We start from the raw sequence: 20,547 nt of genomic DNA on the forward strand, positions 1-20,547 counted from the left end.
AATCAACCAACAGTCAGTGATGTATTTTAAAACTGTCCACAAGTTAAGCTTGGTTCCCACTAGAACGTAACGCAAGGACGTAAACGCAACGCAAGCGTTTTAACCAATGACAAGCGAAGTTATAGACAGTTAGCAATCAAAAGCGAATAAGCCACCGCTTGTGATTGGTCAATTCACTTGCGTTGCGTTACGTACTTGTGTTGCGTCGCTAGTGGGAACCACGCTTTACGTAGTAATATAGTACCGTAATGTTAGTAATGCTTTATACCAGTTGCAAGGTATACCGTAAATATTCTAATAGTACCGTAACCCACACTCTAATAGTAATCTCAATTCTAATAGTAACCCCAATTATAATAGTAACCCACCTTTAAAGTAAATCTATAATAATAACCCACTACTCTAATAGTTTACTATTAGAGTTACAAAAACTTATGATGCAGCCGTATTTTGAAAATAAGGAGATACTGCATGTTGATCTCGAGAGTGGAGGAAGATTGGGTGTTTTTAAGTTTAGAAAATAAAGTTAGAGTTCGACCAAATTTGTTTATTCGTACTGTTTTAATATTTTGCTATGAGTTGCTGACCGGAAAATTTGGGGGTGGGTTACTATTTTCATGCAAGTTATCTTATTATATACTGTATTTAGCAACTGAATAACATGTCATTTACTTGGTTATAATAATCGTAGGCCTATTGTACAGTATACGCAACCATGCAATTAACTATATAAAACAATGTAATCTTATGTCCTTATAATGTGTGTAAATTGTATCTGATTTTTAATTGATTTTGGTGTTTTTTTGTAAATAAATCGTGGAATCATAAAATGGAATAAATAACAATGTAATTAAATACCCATAATTGAATGTTGTGATAGTGAGTTAGGCATATTAAATACAAATTAGAGACGCTATAGAATGTCACAAGAGTTTTTCCTATACTGTGCGCATGGTTTTTTTTTATTCACCAAATAATAATATATAAGCACCACATACAAACTATTCCTTAATCTTACCTGGTAAAATTCCTAAGACAAACAGTAGTATCCGTGTAAACATGTGTAATTAGGAATTAGAAAACATTAAGTAACATGATTTGTACAAATAATATAATGTTTACTTGTAATTTACCTTCAGCCGGATGAGACTGTCTCATTTCATTGAAAATCGCATGTGTACATAACAGACGCGCTTAAGACGACATCGAACAAAATATAGGCTAAAGCCAATGGTTTGAGATAGGCAATAAAATAATCTTATGATTATCGTTAATTAAAGATGTATTGTCCCCCAAAACAATTGACAAATAAAGATTAAAGACACCTTCCCTACAATTTGTGACGTTTTGTAAAAATAATATATATATATATATTACTTTAAAAACATTAGACCAGGTCATTCCTTGTCTTAAATGTACGTTTTATGGTAAATTATAAAATGTGCGAAACAATGCACTACCTAAAGCCGATTTTCCACTAGGCGAATTTGTTCGCGCGAATCAAACGTTTCGAAGAGAAAAAAATCGCCTACTCTCTTTCCACTACATGAGCGAATAGCTGCGACGTTCATGTTCCTCGCGTGGTTGCTGAGCATTTCGATTCGCATGAGTGCTCATGAAAGCGTCATAGCTCATTTCCTGAGCTCTGATTGGTTGCGCAATATTTCGCTTCGCAAAAAGTAGAAACAATTCGAACTAGTAAATTTCGCTGAAGTGAAAAATCAAAGAAGGCAATATGACAGACAGAAACGCGAATACGCATGTGCATAGCATGACGCTTTCGATTCGCGCGAACAAATTTGCCTAGTGGAAAATCGGCTTTAGTATGCATTTTGGGATTTATAGCGGGCCGCAATAATTATTAATCGACTTATTTTTCACATTTTTAACCATTTAAAGACGAAAAAGTTATCGCAATAGGACCATATAGTATTATTTTTACATTAAATATAGTTTGTGATCTTAAATTAGATCTAAAAAACGTAGGAATAGGCCATTGTGCAGTTTTAATAGTTCACTGCTGTAGAACAAAAATGTAAAAATTATTTCACTTATAAAAAGACAAAATTTTAACCAAAAACCATTGTTTTTTAATCCAATTTTATGTCAAAGTGAATAATTATTATGTGACATTAAAATGGCATATTCAACAAAAAATTTGTAAAACAAAATTATTTTATTTTTAATTAATATATTTAAATTAAGAATGAAATATTTGTAGAAATAAAAAGGCAAAATTTGCGTCGTATACATTGACAAGTTGAAAGTGAAATATAAATAGATTTGGATGGTAATAAAAATTCGGTAATGAAAATTTATGATACCGCTTTTAAAGATAAAATACAGTTGATTGCATTTTTATTTTGCTATAAAAATTCCATATGGACATTGTAATTTGTTCAAAAAGCTGTTCTGCCATATGAACATATTTTATTGATTGTTTCTGGTATAAAAGTAGAAATGATTTAGGAATAAGAAAGAAAAGTACAAAAAGCTTAAACGTAATCTTATTACTAGAGATTTAGATCTTGTAGATATTGAGGAAAAGTCACATTTGCGCAGTTATACTAAGAATGACGTTGTTACTTCATTATTTTTAGTCTACAGTGGTCCCAACATTATTAACTATGGAAAATTGACAGTTGAAAACTGCGCAATATCATTTATGATGCTTATGCTTATCAAACAACAAAAGTGATCCAAATTGAGAAACATTTATTATCACTTTCTTATAAAATGCCTGCTGATGTGCTGGTTGAATCCGTTATATAGAAATTCTTTCTATGTGACTTGATGCATGTCTAGATCTAAATATACGAGATAAAGATGTCGTTTTTCTCTTTAAAAAATCCATATTATAGTCAAAGTTTATGGAAAAAAGAAAAACTGTCTGAGAATAATAATTTGGAAAGAAGAATAATAGACTAACTAGGCCTAATTTAAAATTGTTCAAAGAGCAGTTTTAAATTGAAATTTAAAAAAAAATAAAGATTTTCAATATACTTACTCCAAATTTTTCGAGAGTTTCATTGCGTTCAGATTCTGTAATTTTGCTTGAATTTCCTTCTTTCCACTTAAGCCAGACTACGTACGGATACAGATCAATAACTACAGAACATTGAAAGGTTACCGAGCTGCCCTTGACAACTGTCTGATTCATCTTAGGTTTAATGTGCCTTATGTGTGGTAGGTTACCAGTGCGAAAATCTTCGTAAATAATAGTTTAAAAAATGTGTAAACATGTTTATCGTACAGAAAAAACAACCACTTATTTCTTTCTCAGCCATGCTCACCTGAAGGAAAACGTAGATCGTCAGCCAAGGCGTACAAATGTATTTCTGTAATGCAGAGCAATGCCACAGTAAACTTTTTCAATTCCTGCATCTTCATTTGAAATTCCAAACTGCTTTATGACTTATTTGACCATTCTCTAACTGTAAAAGAAATGTTATTTTTCAATATGCCTCACCTTGTATGCTGTATTATATTAAACGTATATCTACACTAGCTCACTATTAGGCCTATATCACTCACTTTCATAATTGATTAAAGTTCCCACTTGCACGCAACATAACGTAACCGCAACGCAAGTACAACGCACAACGGCATGGCATGGACCACCCGAACTTTTACTTGTGATTGGTCAACTCATTTGCGTTGCGCCTACGCCATTTAAGTTGCGTCCAAGAGTATAGGAAGAAAGCCTATACTGGATCGTTTCAAATCATAACAATACTTCTTCAATTTCTATTAATTAAACTAAACTTGAAACCTTTATTAATGATTCTATGAATAATAATATAGACATGATGAAAATTTAATTACTAAATTATTTATTTAATTAATAGATTAAAAAATATGAAAAAGAAAAACTTCTACTGACCTCACTATGTTGCAAAGCTCGTTTGAAGTGTAGCATCTTCCGAGTGACGACTTACCGGATAGGTGGCGTGCAACATCTTGTAATAATGAAACATTACACTGTGTTGCAACCGACCCGTCGAATATAAGGTGGCATAGTATATACTAATAGTATATTAGCCTAGCCAGTTATATACATATATGTTTAGTGCGCATGCGTGACCATGTAATACGTGATTAAATAACGACCCGAGTTAAGCATCAATCAAGAACAATTTAGCGGGTGGTTGAAATTACTTTGCTTACTACACACACGAGTGAAAGAAAAATGATGACTCTACTCAACGTACTATAAAATAATGGTGCTTGAACATGGACATTAAAAAATTTTATAAACAATCAATGCGCATGCTTGTAACTTTTTTGCCAAAGGCAAGCATGGGGAAAATGTAGGCCTATGCAATGTATTGGCAGACGCGTTTTGGTAACAAATTTTTCTGTTGTTAGGCCTAAATAGAAAATAACAATAACCATTTATTTTACCAGAAACACTCAAATTGAAAGTGTTTAATTATTGTTGTTAAAGAAAGTATTTGAATTGTAAATTATTTACCGAAGAAAAACACAGAATTCTGCTGATACACAGAGTATCGTTTAATAACATTCAAATAATATTGAATAATATAGAAATAATATGAAAATAATTAGTTATTGCAAATGTTATAACATGAGTAATTTTATAACGATATAGAATTGAATCAAATTCACTTCATTATTATTAATCATCTTTATGTATAATCTTTAATATGAAACAAACATATTATTCTTTGAAGAAAAATGTCCTTGTATTAAGGCCTATAGAAGATTAAGCCTATACGTTAGCTCGCCGTTCAAATGAAGCAATATCATCATTCGGCTCATTTATATAAGAAGAAACAATTGACTTTATTACCAACAAAATGGAAAAATATAAATTAATATTCGTAGTATAGGTCTACAGAAACAACAGAAAACACCAAGATAGATGAAAGACTTAATTATGACACAAACAATGCAAGAAAGATTGTAAGGGAAGTTATGATATTACTTAATACATAAACATTATAGAATCAATAAAACATCTCACGATGAATTATTTCTTCCTATAGTAATACAGATCGAAATATGAAGGATTACAAATATAACACATTGTTGGTGGTGGTGGTGGCGCAAAAATCGCATTTTTGTATGCCTGAGAATCTATCATTCTTGCTGCTGCATTTGTAGGCCTACATGGTATACCATCTCGAACCAGCACAGACACTGCGACCCGTCGGGGTGCGATTGATTTCAGGCCGTCTTCTCCTCTAGATTTCTTTAGCTTGTAGCGATGATTCTGAAACCAGATTTTGACTTGTGTTGGAGTCAATTTGATGAGATTTGCCAGACAGTGACGCTCACTTGTCGACAGATATTTTTGCTGACAAAATCGCCTCTCCAGTTCGTCAGTCTGAGCTTTTGTAAAAACTATTCGTAGTTTACGTTTAGTTACTAATTTAGGTCTAATTTTAGTAGGACTTGCCAAAAAACTACTGCTAGACTCGATATCAGATGCGTGAGTTTTCAATTCGTCTTTTTCTGAAACAATAACAAAAGTAAATGTCTAGACATGCTGTACATCTTGTTGAAGTAGAATTAAGCATCGACAAAGGAATTTTTTTGAAGATAATTTGCAATTTAATATTTTACGCTGAAAAATAACTGTATTAGAAAGTGCTATATTATCGCTTCCATAATTTGTATTATACTAGTACAGATTGTATAGGGTAATCTTATTAATTCATACGTCTTTTAAAAGCGCGTTTGTTCACGTGATAGTAACTGTTCAATTGTATTTGCATTCTGTAACTTACCTTTGATCACCTGGCCGTAATCTTCAATAACAACACTCCTATTCCTCTCAGGTTTTAATATATCACTCACAGAAAAGGTAATGTGTTTGGTCATACTCTTTTCAAATTAAAATTACCCTGAAACGAACGTGTATAGGCCTATAAACAACATGATAATTTGCTCAACTTAAAAACAAAGCAGAATCGGTCAAAATGTTCACATATGGCACTGGCACTTTGCCAGTCTAGGCCTCCTAAACTGACATTCTTTTGTTTTCAAACTTGAGCACACTCGGTGTTCCAATGTTTGCTAAATGTCACTAGTTGCCCAACTTCGGCAAACTGCAGAAAACAAGTTTGCCTACACTTTGGTGAAGTTTGTGTTAATAGAGTTTTACGAATATTATATAGGCATTCACTTAATAATAATAATAATTTACGAATCAGAAGAAAAAGAAATCATAAGCTTAAAACAAACAAAGAAACCATACTGTGCTTTTTAAAATTCAAATCTTACACCAAGTTTCATGCAAGCGATTTTTTTGCTTGTGTTGCTAGGCCCTAACAAATTCAATACAAATTAATCTGTAGTCTAGATTGAGACCGTGTTTCGATTTAATATTAGTAAAATTATGTATTATTGTTAGCCATAAAAAACTATAAATATTGATGCACTACATTTAGACTATGTGTTAATGTTATTGGACTTTTAATAGTCATAAATGTATTATGTTTAACTGTTCAAATACAAAAACAAGCACGAATGTGCAATACTCGGGTACAGCAAAAGAAGCTGTAATAACGTCATAAGACCGGATGTAACGTCACATACACATCAATAACCTCGCTACTAATAATAAAATTGCAGCCAAAGTCCGAATTATGCATACATGATACAAACAATAACAATCTTAAATTGATCAAATTGCATCTAAACCACTGAAATTGTTAACAAAAAACGTTTTAACAATGTATTTGTTATACATTTGACTAGTATTTCTCATTAACAAAGCGCATAAGGTAAAACATTATTATTAGTATGGTTTTTTTAAACAAAATAATTTCTGTTTTCTATAGGACAAACAAAACCATCTTTATAACAACTGAATAAAAGACGTACTTACTACAAAAATAACACCTAACCTACCTGATATATTATCATTCAACCAAAACCAAGGAAAATAAATCGTAGGCCTACTGCTCTCAATGAACTTCGGAATGTAAGTAAGTTAGCAGTCTTTGTGTTATTTTAACGTACCATTATATATAATGATACATGATTTTAATTATACAAATTATATAAAACATACAGAAAATCGATGATTTATAGACCTCATAAACTTAAAAAGGTATAGCTTGACTCGTAATAATTTTATAACTGATCATTATTCATTTTTAGGCGCCAATGAGTAGCTTAATTACATTCCCGTATATAGACAACATTTTCACACAAAAAAATTATCTGAATACATTGTTTCAATTTAACTGAAAACTTAATATGGGATGCCTTGTTTACCTACTAAAGTAAAAGCGATCCCTACACCGATGTTTCTGTTGTTTCTTTACCTTACCAAAATTAACTTCCGCGGCCATAAAAAGTAGTAGCCTATGCGCAAGGAATTCGAAGCCTATATTAAGCTCTGCCTATACAGTACTATCAAACTAGTTTGACAAAAAAGTGTGATGTGTCCAAATATGGTAGCGATATTCCCAAATATGGTAGTGATATGACATCATCATGTCCATATAAGGGCACATCACATGTTTTTGTCACATAAATGTTGATAGTGTAGACAGAGCATTATTAGTTAACAACGTAAACATTGAGAACATTTTGAATGAACTCAACAGTTGGGTCTATTGTAGCAGGCGTCTTTCACACACGTCTTTCGGCACGGTTCCGGTCCGGTGCCGCCAAATTGAACGCCAATGTTTCGTTTTCCCTCGATTGATTGGCGCATAGCCACGTGAAGCGCGTCGTGAAAACGAAAAATGGGCGTTAGATTAGGTCTAGGCCTATAAAATAGAATTACATAGAGCTCCGTCTACACTACCAAACTTTATTTGACAAAAAAAGTGTGATGTGCACATATATGGACATGATGATTAGGCCTACATATCACTACCATGTTTGTGCATATCACTTCCATATTTGGGCACATCAAACTTTTTTTGGAAACTAGTTTGATAGTGTGGACAGATCTTAAGGTGGATCATTCAAATTGGGTCATTATTTCTGAATTCTATTTTAGGCCTAATGATAAGCTTAAAAGTTGTCATTATTTTATTACGGAAGAACATCGATTACTACCCGCACAAGGATGATCCACGGAGAGCTTAATAAATCAGTCATGCCAACCAATAAAAAAAATAGCCTACTTCATATAGATTTAAACTTTTTAAAACATAATGATATGTATCTATAAATATATAGAAAAAAAACAACAGAATAAATTCGAAACCGCCCGGTGATATGAATGTTAATTCATTTTGAAACGATAAAAGATTAGGAAAGCTATGAGAATGTGGAAAGCCGCATCCGAGATTCGAACCCGAAACCTGCTACTGTATGAAGATGTCCTAACCATTAGACCACTGGGGCTTTCATTGAAGGCCTTTTGGCGTGGTGTACGGCGAAGAGTTCTCATTATTATTAAATTTACAGTTGAATCTCCCCGTAAGCGGTCACATCTCGTAAGCGGCCGCGGCCACCTTTTTTACTATTTACCTTTTTATATTGTTTGTTTGGTAAAAAACCTCCCTTAAGTGGACGTATATACAATTTTGATAATTATTGTTACTTTTGCTTTCGAAGCTTGTGTGCAAAATCTTTTTGTTTGATTTATCAGGCGTTTGATTGAATTAATTATTATCTGATTATTCTTGCACATATTATCTATTAGGCCTACTTGAAAGTAAATAAATAGATAAATATACGACTAGGCCTGGTATTGTATTGTAACAGATTTTTTCTTTTTTCCCCCAATATTTTCAAGAAATACCGAAAATCTGTTCACTTCATTAGTTAGGCACTTTCGGCTTTCCATACTATAAACATTACATAATTGTTTTTCAGTTTATTACATAAGTTTATAACAAGGCGTCAAACAACGTTCGACTGCATTGATGTTGTTGTTGATTAAAATATAGGCCTATTAGGCATTTGGTAGTGCGTAAGAAGTATCAATCAAATACCAAATATTTTCAGTTATGATAACAAAAGTTAAGTATTTGTAAAATTAGCCAGTCGATTTAGGCCTATCGTGTCTGTGAAACGGATCGCGGGGTGTGGACTGCATGAGATAGAGACCCATAGAGACTCGGTCGGACATGATAAACAACATCATAGCTGCCTAGCCTAAACTCGACAAAAAAGCCAACGTTTTATAGGCATAGGAGACTGTTTTTCATATATTATTATGTCTTTATCATGTCTTTTAGTACATTACAACTTGCACGTGAAGCGGTAGACAACAGTAATTATGACTTAGCAAACGAAATTTACGATAGATTGTTGAAAGAATCTAAGCCGTCAATTTCAATTCTCGTCGGTAAAGGTGAATGTTGTGCTAAAGCTGGCAGGCTGTCGGAGGCGTTGGATGCCTATGCTCAAGCATGTCGTTTGGGGGAAGTTAGGCCTGAAGAGTTAGAATCTTTAGTCGATTCTTTAGTTGACAAACTGTGTACCAAAGATGGCTCTTCTTCTGTCGTCGTACAAGAACATTTACATGAACCGTTGGATATGTTTACATGCATATTTTGTTATGGAATCATTTACGAGCCTGCAACTTTGAGTTGTGGTCATGCGTTTTGTAGAGTTTGTTTTGAGCAAGATTCTACTAAAAGATGTAAACTTTGTAATGAAAGACAAGAACAAGTAAAATCGGATGTTCTGTTAAGTGGACAATTTAAGAAATATTTTGCAGATACTTACAAAGCTGCTAAATTAAGAACTGAAGGGTTTTTGATGTACAATGAAGGAAAATATGCAGAAGCCATGACATTATATACAGAAGCAGCTGAATTTGGTAAGACAATTAGCATGTTAAATCCGAAATTCAGGACACTGCCGATCTTCAACTGATTTTTTTTTGTAACAGCTAACATACAGTAATATAAAACAATAAAATAAAATTTAACTTTAGCTGTTATTAGTGTCAAAAGGGGAGCATGTCCCTAATGCTACCCGCTGGATGCTACCCGCTGGATCCTCCCCCATTTATTTATAGTATCTTATTTGAGGCCGGTCAAGGTCCATAATTCAGTCGCTTTTCTAACCTTCAACACATTCTAGTACAGTATGCACGTCTTATTTTTAACATATAAAGTTTGATAACTTTTTAATTTTTTTTTTTTTTTAGTCTGTTAATGTGCCATGTGTGTGCGAGTTTATGATTGTATTCATTTCAACATTTTAACCAACCCTCCGTACTTTATCCATTTTCTTAATTTGTTTCTTTTTTAGCACCATCTGATCATCTTATAACAAGCAACAAGTCGCTTGTTTTCATAGCTCAGGAAAAAGTTTCAGAGGGCATAAGTGAAGCCAATTGGACATGCGAACTACAACCTCGTTGGCCAATGGTATATTATAATAATAATATATTAAATCCCTTCTTAAGGTGACAAGGGTTTGGTATCAGTGGCGAATCCAGCATTTTTATTTAAGGGGGTGGGTGTCAATTTGACACACCTAATCAAGTAGTATTTTTTTAGTATGTAGAAGTATTGCCCCTTGTGTCTCTAATATTAAAAATGCTGTTAATAAACTTATTGTGCACCATTATAAAAAATGCACATGAAAGATACTATACTGTATATATATATCATAAATAATGGCCAACAAAAATGTTTGTTACCATTTGCATACTGTGTACTGTAACTACAGTACTTCAATCTTCTATTCAGGGTTATTTCAGAAAGGGGTCTGCCTTAATGGCTGCAAGACGATATGAAGAAGCTTTGACGTGTTTGCTTCAGTGCCTATCCCTGGACTCCACAGCCACGTCTGCTAGAGTTACATTAGCTAAGGTAAGAACAAATGGTACACACGTTTTAAAGACCACAAAACCAAAAAACACAAAATAGTATAATATAATTGTATTTTCTTGATTTTTACAATCATTGACATGTAACAAAATACTGTAGGTTATGAAATTCTAATAATTAATCTATATAATTGTTTAACATAATTAATTTATATAATAGTTATGCAAGTATTACGCAGACAGTACAATCACATGACTTCTCAGTGTGGTCTATCTTATAATAATCTTTCAATTGCTGATAACTATATTGCTGTTATGTATGAAAATTTTAACATACACAAATATAGTACTGTAGTAGTAGTAGTAGTAAAATTAATTTTGTTTATTTATTCGACCAGCATAACTGCAATACAACAATAATAAACAATGTACAGTAAACCATAATGAATGATAAATGCTGGGTAGGGTCTGTGCTTGAATTGTTCATTCCAACCATGGAGGAAATATATAGATACTATACAGTATATATTTGCTCCATGTTCAGTCGTAGTTAAAAATAGTTTTTAAACTTGTTCCGGAAATTAAAGTAGAATTAGAAAATTAATAAAATCTATAGAATTTTAATATAGTGTTCTTTATTTATTGCAAAATTCATAATAATATAACGTAGCCTGAATATTTACATTGATAAAGCATTATACATGTGTATAAAACCATACCATATGAAAAAAAAAGGAGATATTAAAATTTGGATTATTTAAAAGGCAATAGGATTGCATAATCTGCAATTTACAAATTCCTATTTTTCATATTTCTTCATTTTTCTCTTAAAGTTATTAATCGACCATATAATACGGATCTTTTCCTTCATGCCTAACAAATGTATATTCTTTGTAATACATTTTTTGTAAATCAACATGATTTTTATTTATTAATCCACTATAAACCATAGAGATATTATAATCTCTCTAACTAATGATTGACATTTTTTATTTGTATTATTTGCTATTTATTTATAGTTATCGTAACATAAAGCTTTACATTTATCTTCCTTTTCTTTACTTTAAATACTGTACGTTAAATTAATTATTTCAACATATGGCATATTTCTTTATTATACTATTTCTTAGGCAAGTTGGTGTTAATCTTTGATTAGTTTTTCTTTTAACTATATCTTATCACATGGTTATGTTGTTTTTTTGTTGGCAATAAATCAGTTATAAATATTATAATACATTTCTTTGAATTGGGTGTTCAGGGAATTGAATAGTTTAGTTATATAATTTGGATATTAGTGCTTATATAATATAATTTTTGGAAACTGTGGCATGGCTTTAAATGGGTGTTCAGGGAATTGTGGTTTAGTTATGTAATTTGGATATTAGTGCTTATATAATATAATTTTTGGAAACTGTGGCATGGCTTTAAATGGGTGTTCAGGGAATTGTGGTTTAGTTATGTAATTTGGATATTAGAGCTTATATAATATAATTTTTGGAAACTGTGATTGGCTAGCAGTAGATAAGAGTACTTTGAGTCATCCATACTTTAAATGGGAGCAGCTAGTGAGTGGCAGTTATTCACCAATCAATTGTGGGTTATTGTCACTAGTAAATACACTTAAAAGTCAATAATATTTTAGGAATTCGCCCTTAAATACTATTATTCACTTAAAAGATGTTTAATTATAAAGTATTTCCTTAGTCTAATTGTGAGTAGTGAATATGGGATGGCCTCTTTATAGCCTATAATTGTAAAGGTATCGTTAGCCTCTAATTGTAAATAGTGAATATGGCCACTGTATAGCCTATTATTTGTGAATGAAAGCACTTACAATAAGCTGTTACTATTTTCCTTTTGTATAATAAAGATGTACTAAATCTTATCTAGAGTACGAGCCTAATTTAAAATACGATAATTAAAAGAATTTATATACTGCTAATATTATAATAATAAGACAACAACAAAAAAGCTTATCTGTATTTTAGAAGTTGCGGACACTCACATGTTATGGCGCATTGGCCGCTTGTGTTGAATAAATAAATGAAAAAAGATGAAATGAAAATAGGCAGCAAACTGTGTACATTAGCATTCATATTGAAAATCATGATATTCTTATTATACTTTCAGGTATTGCAAAAAATGCTATCGCCTCTAGCCACTGAAAATTTAAAACATACTGAAATACAAAGTCTTGGTGGAACCACCAAAATAGCGAATCCGATAAGCATCTTCTCGACAGGCTGGGACAACTTGGCCTCGGCTATATCAAGGGGGTTTGACAAATTTGAAGGCAAAAGGCGTATTGGTAAAAAGACCAAAAGCAGTAACGCATCTGCTTCTTCCAATGACATCGCATCAAAGGTAATTTCAATCAAAATTTCACTCTATTCTACTATAATGCAAACTACTTTATGCCGTAAAGGCTCTTAAAATATACAATGGATTGAAATACCAACAGTGATCTTTGTAGTCTATGAGTGCCGGTTACCCGGATAAACCGACAATAGCCTATACTTCTTGAAGAGCAATATATTTACACAAAAATACCAAAAAAATTCATTGAACACCCCTCTCCAAAAATGGAATAATATAAACTAAACATTCTACAGTATATCAAAAGTTTTGTCAGGCCATTTTCCAGTTTATTCGAAATTATTCAGTGGCCACCTACTGTATGCAACTAAAGATGCATTCACACTTGTGAAAAAAGGGTGTACCATTCAATCCTTTATGATGATTTTTTTTACTTAACGACAAAAAATGTGTGAATGTACTCAGTTCTGTATCTTTTTAGTAAATACAGTACCTTGCAGTAATTTAATTACTCAAGCATGTTAAATTAGCCAACAAGCCATAGAGCCAATGTTTACACATTTTAATCTTTTTTTTCTTCTTTCTAGACAATTTGTAGTAAGCAATCACCAGTACTAAGAATTGAAACCAACAAATTTGAAGAAGTCTGTTCTACCTCTCTACAAGGTTTAACGATAATTTTTTTGTTAAACACCATTTTTCATCCATTGACTAATTATTGTTTAAAAAAATCAATATTAAATTCTGTCCATTCATTTATAAGATGTAGAATCATATTCATGTGAAAGAACTATAGAGATAATTTTGCTTGTAGTTTTATGTGTCGTAAACTCTGTCTACACTAAACTACAAAGTGTGATGTGCCCAAATATGGTAGTGATATGACATCATCATGTCCATATATGGGCACATCACATTTGTTGTCACATAAAGTAAAGTTAGTGTAGACAGAGCATTAGACAACAAAATAAAATTTTTGTATCGATAAAAAGTAACATGAGAAAAGTTCAAATTTGAGGTTCGTTCGTTTGGTATTCTCGTAAAAAATACATACTGAGTGTGATAGACTTATTTCATGTCTGCTAATTCTATTACTTTGAGCTATTAATGCTTGTTCAATATGGCTACACTATTGTTTTTATTACAGTCTGGTTTTCAGTGGTTTATTTTTAGATTATCTATTATATAATAGCACAATAGGCAACGAATAATAAAAGTTTATCTACAGTAGGTCTATCAGAATTACATTGCGGTTAGGTGTGTACTGTTTTCATTAGATAATATCTCTGAATGAAATCTACTGTATTTAAGTTATATCGATGTTAGACTTGCACCAAGTTATGCTCTATGGTACTCCATGTATGAAACACCATGTGTGCCAAAATATTTATCTTTAGTAGCGATATTAGGTTGAATTGGCGCTTGGAACCATGACTATTAATATTACAATTTTAACATTACAATGGTATAAAGAGTTAAAGATGTATTGTCCCCCTGAAAAATATTTTGTTTAATTTTTTGTTGTTGAATATGGCATGTTAATGTCACATAATAGTTAATGACTTCGACCAAAAATTGGATCAAACAAAATTTATTTACCTGAAAAAACTGGAATTTAAAGCAAAAAATGGTCAAATTGACTGCCAGACAATGGATTTTTGGTTGAATTTAACCATTTATCATGTTATTTTATAAGTGAAAACATTATTTTCGTCCGTTTTTTTTTCTGTGGAAGTGATTAACTTTATTAAAACTACAAAATAACCTATTCAAAGTCTGATTTAATTAATGTTCATTTTTCATGTTTTTGGGGACAATACATCTTTAACTGAACACAATTAGTTATCAATACCGTGGTTGACTCTACTCTCTATGCATACTTAGAATGTACAAAGTTAATTCTAGTGCATGTAAACATAGGGCTAAAAATGTCGGTCAGATAGTTAGGCAGGTAGGGCAGAACCACATAAATTCTGACAGGACAAAAAAATTGATACAATTATTTGTTTTTAGACGAAAAGTCAGTTGACAGTTCTTATGGACAAAAGAAACGCAAACATTATCAGCAAAATGGATCACCTCCACCATCGCCTGACAACAAATACATGCGTAAGTATCTATTCTTTTAAGTGGTTTAAGCTCTTGGGTTCGAATCCAAAACATTGTATCGTGCCAATTCTGTAACTTAAATCATGGATATAATTTCACTGAGCAAATGTGGTCGACTCAAACTTATTTTAAGGCCTTTCGCCCAGTCGAATTTTAATACAGCGCCTTAGCGAGAGGTTGAAAACAGACAAGGCAAAGATGCTTTAAATAATTAATTAGGGGTGTTTGGTGAAAACTGAAAATTTCAGACTAGGCGAGCACCTCGTCTGCCTCATGGTGGCTATCGCCCTGGCACCTACCTATGAACCTCTGGATGCCTACTAAAAGTACTGTTTTTATGTTATCAACAACCACACTCGCTTTGTAACACCCAAGCTTACTGCCTTTTACTACATTACATTAATTGGATAACCCATCAGGTCAAGGTTCAATCAAATACTTATAAATTCAAACTTATGCCACCAGATACAGATATCGAACAAGCACTAAGAATCATTCCGGAAGACCTACTGGATCGCAGTGACTATGAGTGTTGCCTTTGTTTACGACTCTTTTACGAACCAACAACAACACCATGCGGACACACATTCTGTGCTGGCTGTCTGAATAGATGCTTAGATCACAAGCCTGAATGCCCGTTATGTAAGGACCCTTTAATGGAGGTAAAATATTTGTTTTCTCGTTTGTTTAAAATAATTTTTTAAATATTCATTGGCTATAAATTGTTCTATGTACTTATATTCCTTTTGTTCTTGTAGTTTTTAGCCAACAAGAAACTTAAGGTGAATATCTTGGTAAAAAACATTTTAATGGAATACTTTGAAAGGCAATTTCAAGAAAGATCAGAAGTACATGCAAAAGAAATGCAAGAATTAAGAGGGTAAGAAAAATATAGCTACTGTAGTTTACCACAATAATACAGTACTACTGTATAATAATATAAGCTCTATTACTAATTAAGAGGATACTTTAGGATCCAATTGTCCCCTGAAAAGAAGTTGGTTGCTGTGCGACATACTGTACCCCTTTTTGGTGTCCCTTTATTTTTAATAGGTGTGACCCAAAGGAGGGGTTCTTCTGTATCTTTAAATAAAATGCACACATTTTCTGCAGATTTGGTGATGACCCAAATTGTGCAGTGATACCAGTGTTTATCTGTACGATGGCATTTCCCTCAGTGGTTTGTCCGCTGTACATCTTTGAACCACGCTACAAATTAATGATTCGTCAGTGCATGGAATGCGGGACAAAACAGTTTGGTATGTGCGTCCCATCTGAAGAAAATTCGTAAGTATAAAGGTTTTTTTTATTAAATGCTCAACCAAAACATTACAATGGAATTTTGGAATACATTTGCAAGCAAGTTAGAGCAGGGGAGTGATTGATTGAAATATATATTTATACTGGGTAACCTCTCCAGTCAAAGACTGGTCTCCCAGAGGGCCCAGTTGGTGATCAGTGGCTGTGATTTACTAATACACCAGGGTAACCCCCTACTCGTCTCGAAAGAAGTACTAGGTTCTTTAAAGTGCACATGAGCTAGATGTGTACACTGGACCTACGGTTTATAGTCCTTATCCGAGAAGACTCGTTCTACCACCAGAACCATGGAGTGAGTGAGCCTCGAACCTCTGCCGATGTTATGGCTACATAATTACGGAAGCGGGGTAAAATTGCCTAGAGATTCTCTCTTATAAAATTTGTTTGGAGAAAGACGACCAGCACAATGAGCTTGATCTCCAATATTGAATTTTTCTTGGGTAGGTTTTCCGATATTGGCTGCATGTTGAAGGTTCTAGAGGTGGAAACATTACCGAACGGGCGATCAGCAATAAGGACGGTCGGGTCACGAAGATTTAAGGTGATAAGCAGAAATATGCGGGATGGTTACAATACAGCGTATGTCAGGTTTCTGAAGGATGAGCCAATCCAAGGTGAGTTCGTTATAATTATATTTTTCTTTTCAATTTCAAAGTGTTTTTCTTTCTTTTTTTTCGTATATATATGGTGTTGGATTATTTTGTAATATCACAAACTTCTGTAAAAAAAATTGTTGAAAAAAAAGTTGATTGAACGAGTTGTACTGTACATCAGTCTCGTGAATAAATAAAGTTTATATACTGAATTATAGATGAGGGCGTATAAATTTGATCTCTGGTGCGCGTGCGTACAACTGAGGACTAGTTGTGTGCCGAGAGTGTTAAAGGGTCGTTATCCAATCGAGTTAAAGAACAATACCATGAAAGCCCCAGTGGTCTAATGGTTAGGGCAACTGCATATCAAGCAGACGGTCCGAGTTCGAGTCTCGGTTGGGGCGACTTTTTCTCATTCTCACAGATTTCCTCATCTTTATCGTTTCAAAAATTAATTAAATAATTTTCAGTGTATCACCGGGCGGTTTGGAATTTATTTCTATGCCTGTTGTGTTTATATATATATATATCTAAAAACGCAATTGGTTAAATGTGTTTAACTGTCTTTTTTTTTCTATAATAGACAGCGAGTTTAAAAGAATCAAAGAATTACATGGGTCCGTATATGCAGAAGCATTTGCCTGGTTTAACGCACAAGACGAAGGATTCCATTTAAAGGTTATCCAATATTACGGAGCTATGCCGGCGTTACCGGAAGACCTACAGGAATCGCCTAATGGACCAGATTGGATTTGGTGGATCTTGGTTATCTTGCCGGTCTCGCAACGAGCGCAGTTACATTGTATGGCGTTAACAACGATTAAAGAAAGACTATTGTTTTTACAAACATGTTTACATGGCGCGTATACGATTTCTTAAGGTAGCGAGATTAGTTATGGGTTTTCATTTACTGTATGGTTTGCCTTGTTTAACATTAATAATAACATCAACACTGAAATGAATTGAAAACCAGACTATAACAATGCCCATAGCTGCTTTCACACTGCGGCCGGATTTCGTCTGGTGCCCTGAGAAAAAGATCGCGGAAAATGGGTTCAATGGTAAAGCATAGGATCGTTCACAACAAATTCGTACGATTTGAATCTGTACTCGATTCGGGCTCCGAATTTGTAGCGATGGATGTAGAAGTCATTTGTTTTCTGAAATCGTACGATTTTTTTCTTTCGTCCAATCAGCAGGGCCGAATCCGTGCGCGATGTGAAAGTAGCTTTAATCAATTAATTGTTGTTGTACAGCAAGGATTCAAATAGTACTTTCCTACAGGATGTGGGTTTCATAGGACTTTAGGATATAGCTAATAGAAATATACTGTATTACTGTATATATTTATCATAGAACTTTTTATAGGTATCCTACAAGAGTTTCCTAGGATATAGGTATCCTACAAGACTTTCATATAGGTATTCGTTTCGTTTATTTTTCCACTCACTTATATAGATAATGTAAAGGTATCCTACAAGACTTTCATATAGGTATCCTACAAGACTTTCCTAGGATATAGGTATCCTACAAGACTTTCCTAGGATATAGGTATCCTACAAGACTTTCCTAGGATATAGGTATCCTACAAGACTTTCCTAGGATATAGGTATCCTACAAGACTTTTTTAGGATATAGGTATCCTACAAGACTTTCCTAGGATATAGGTATCCTAGGACATAGGTATCCTACAAAACTTTTCTAGAATATAGGTATCCTACAAGTCATTCCTAGGATATAGGTATCCTACAAAACTTTCCAAGGATATAGGTATCCTACAAGATTTTCCTAGGACATAGGTATCCTACAAGACTTTCCTACGATAGTTATCCTACAAGAATTTTCCTAAGATATACTGTATGTAGGTATCCTACAAGACTTTCCTAGGGTATAGGTATCCTACAAGACTTTCCTATGATATAGATATCCTACAAGACTTTCCTATGATATAGATATCCTACAAGACTTTCCTATAGGTATACATACTTTATAATTTTATATTATTGTTATCGATCAATATCAATGCATTTTTAATATTATTATCTTAATGTATATAATATCGAGAGATTTTTTTTAACAAACCAAAGATAGAAATAACTATACAGTATGTATTAGAGTTAGAATAAAAAAACATGTACTTTAGTTAGAATCAAAGGTACTATTTATTCCTCTGTATTATTATAATTGATACTAATATTATTTATTATTATAACCATTCATGAATCAATACAAGATTATTATTTATAATACATTAATTAATAGTTAGTTAGAATCAAAGGTACTATTAATATTTAGTCATATTCTGTATTAATATAATTGATACTAATATTATTTATTATTATAACCATTCATGAATCAATACAAGACACATTAATTAATAATTCAATCCCTTGTCGTGTTTATTACTAATCATTCGAAAAGGATAATCAATAAAGGATAATCAATAAATGATAATCAATATTGAAAATAAAAATGCTGTATGAATTTGCCATTTTTAATTTCATTATAAATATTTCCTGAAGAAATTTATTTTTATTAAGCCGTTTGATAACATATTCCCGGGTTAGATTCGAACCCACTACCTCTAACTTACAGGACGAGCATTGTCTAACAAACAATCAATATTAAAGCAACAAACAATCGATATTACGGCAACAAACAATCGATATTACGGCAACAAACAATCGATATTACGGCAACAAACAATCGATATTACGGCAACAAACAATCGATATTACGGCAACAAACAATCGATATTACGGCAACAAACAATCGATATTACGGCAACAAACAATCGATATTACGGCAACAAACAATCGATATTACGGCAACAAACAATCGATATTACGGCAACAAACAATCGATATTACGGCAACAAACAATCGATATTACGGCAACAAACAATCGATATTACGGCAACAAACAATCGATATTACGGCAACAAACAATCGATATTACGGCAACAAACAATCGATATTACGGCAACAAACAATCAATATTACGGCAACAAACAATCAATATTACGGCAACAAACAATCAATATTACGGCAACAAACAATCAATATTACGGCAACAAACAATCAATATTAAGGCAACAAACAATCAATATTAAGGCAACAAACAATCGATATTAAGGCAACAAACAATCGATATTACGGCAACAAACAATCGATATTACGGCAACAAACAATCGATATTAAGGCAACAAACAATCGATATTATGGCAACAAACAATCGATATTAAGGCAACAAACAATCGATATTAAGGCAACAAACAATCGATATTAAGGCAACAAACAATCAATGTTAAGGCAACAAACAATCGATATTAAGGCAACAAACAATCGATATTAAGGCAACAAACAATCAATATTAAGGCAACAAACAATCAATATTAAGGCAACAAACAATCAATATTAAGGCAACAAACAATCAATATTAAGGCAACAAACAATATTAAGGCAACAATCAATTAATAATATCTAAATA

General features: G+C 32.7%; 2 protein-coding genes and 1 long non-coding RNA gene across 6 annotated transcripts; 1 reads left to right on the plus strand and 2 right to left on the minus strand.

Annotated features, from left to right (window-relative positions):
- Window positions 1-1,019: 1,019 nt before the first annotated feature.
- Window positions 1,020-3,995, minus strand: LOC140059974 (uncharacterized). The gene is made up of 4 exons (XR_011847267.1): window positions 3,884-3,995; window positions 3,294-3,434; window positions 3,008-3,207; window positions 1,020-1,030 (listed from the first exon to the last, which is right to left on the minus strand). It is a non-coding gene; the product is annotated as an uncharacterized lncRNA (long non-coding RNA).
- A 526-nt stretch (window positions 3,996-4,521) lies between these two features.
- On the minus strand, window positions 4,522-5,868 carry LOC140060797 (homeobox protein Nkx-2.5-like). The gene is made up of 2 exons (XM_072107147.1): window positions 5,754-5,868; window positions 4,522-5,478 (listed from the first exon to the last, which is right to left on the minus strand). The coding sequence occupies exons 1-2, from the start codon at window positions 5,845-5,847 to the stop codon at window positions 4,994-4,996; spliced, it is 579 nt and encodes a 192-aa protein (XP_071963248.1). The 5' UTR covers window positions 5,848-5,868; the 3' UTR covers window positions 4,522-4,993.
- Window positions 5,869-8,808: 2,940 nt separating this feature from the next.
- On the plus strand, window positions 8,809-19,326 carry LOC140060208 (LON peptidase N-terminal domain and RING finger protein 1-like). Of its 4 annotated transcripts, none has more exons than XR_011847295.1 (12): window positions 8,809-9,760; window positions 10,198-10,316; window positions 10,641-10,763; window positions 12,851-13,084; window positions 13,624-13,702; window positions 15,050-15,145; window positions 15,611-15,807; window positions 15,904-16,025; window positions 16,259-16,432; window positions 16,910-17,079; window positions 17,642-18,455; window positions 18,528-19,326. XR_011847295.1 is itself a non-coding variant. In XM_072106326.1 (11 exons), the coding sequence occupies exons 1-11, from the start codon at window positions 9,163-9,165 to the stop codon at window positions 17,935-17,937; spliced, it is 2,208 nt and encodes a 735-aa protein (XP_071962427.1). In that variant the 5' UTR covers window positions 8,809-9,162; the 3' UTR covers window positions 17,938-19,325. The 4 variants fall into 4 exon arrangements, 1 of the variants encoding a protein (XP_071962427.1); XR_011847296.1 differs by having other exon boundaries at window positions 18,552-19,326; XR_011847294.1 differs by having other exon boundaries at window positions 17,642-18,696; window positions 18,742-19,325.
- The last annotated feature ends 1,221 nt before the right edge of the window (window positions 19,327-20,547 follow it).

This window comes from Antedon mediterranea, chromosome 10 (assembly GCF_964355755.1).
Source record: "Antedon mediterranea chromosome 10, ecAntMedi1.1, whole genome shotgun sequence".
Classification (NCBI taxonomy): Eukaryota; Metazoa; Echinodermata; class Crinoidea; order Comatulida; family Antedonidae; genus Antedon; species Antedon mediterranea.

Coding starts and splice junctions, on each gene's coding strand:
- LOC140060797 (XM_072107147.1), bottom strand. CDS start 5,847: ATGACCAAACACATTACCTTTTCTGTGAGTGATATATTAAAACCTGAG. Junction 5,479..5,753: donor TTACGGCCAGGTGATCAAAG/GTAAGTTACAGA, acceptor TTATTGTTTCAG/AAAAAGACGAATTGAAAACT.
- LOC140060208 (XM_072106326.1), top strand. CDS start 9,163: ATGTCTTTTAGTACATTACAACTTGCACGTGAAGCGGTAGACAACAGT. Junction 13,085..13,623: donor CCAATGACATCGCATCAAAG/GTAATTTCAATC, acceptor TCTTCTTTCTAG/ACAATTTGTAGTAAGCAATC. Junction 16,433..16,909: donor GTCCCATCTGAAGAAAATTC/GTAAGTATAAAG, acceptor TTTCTTGGGTAG/GTTTTCCGATATTGGCTGCA.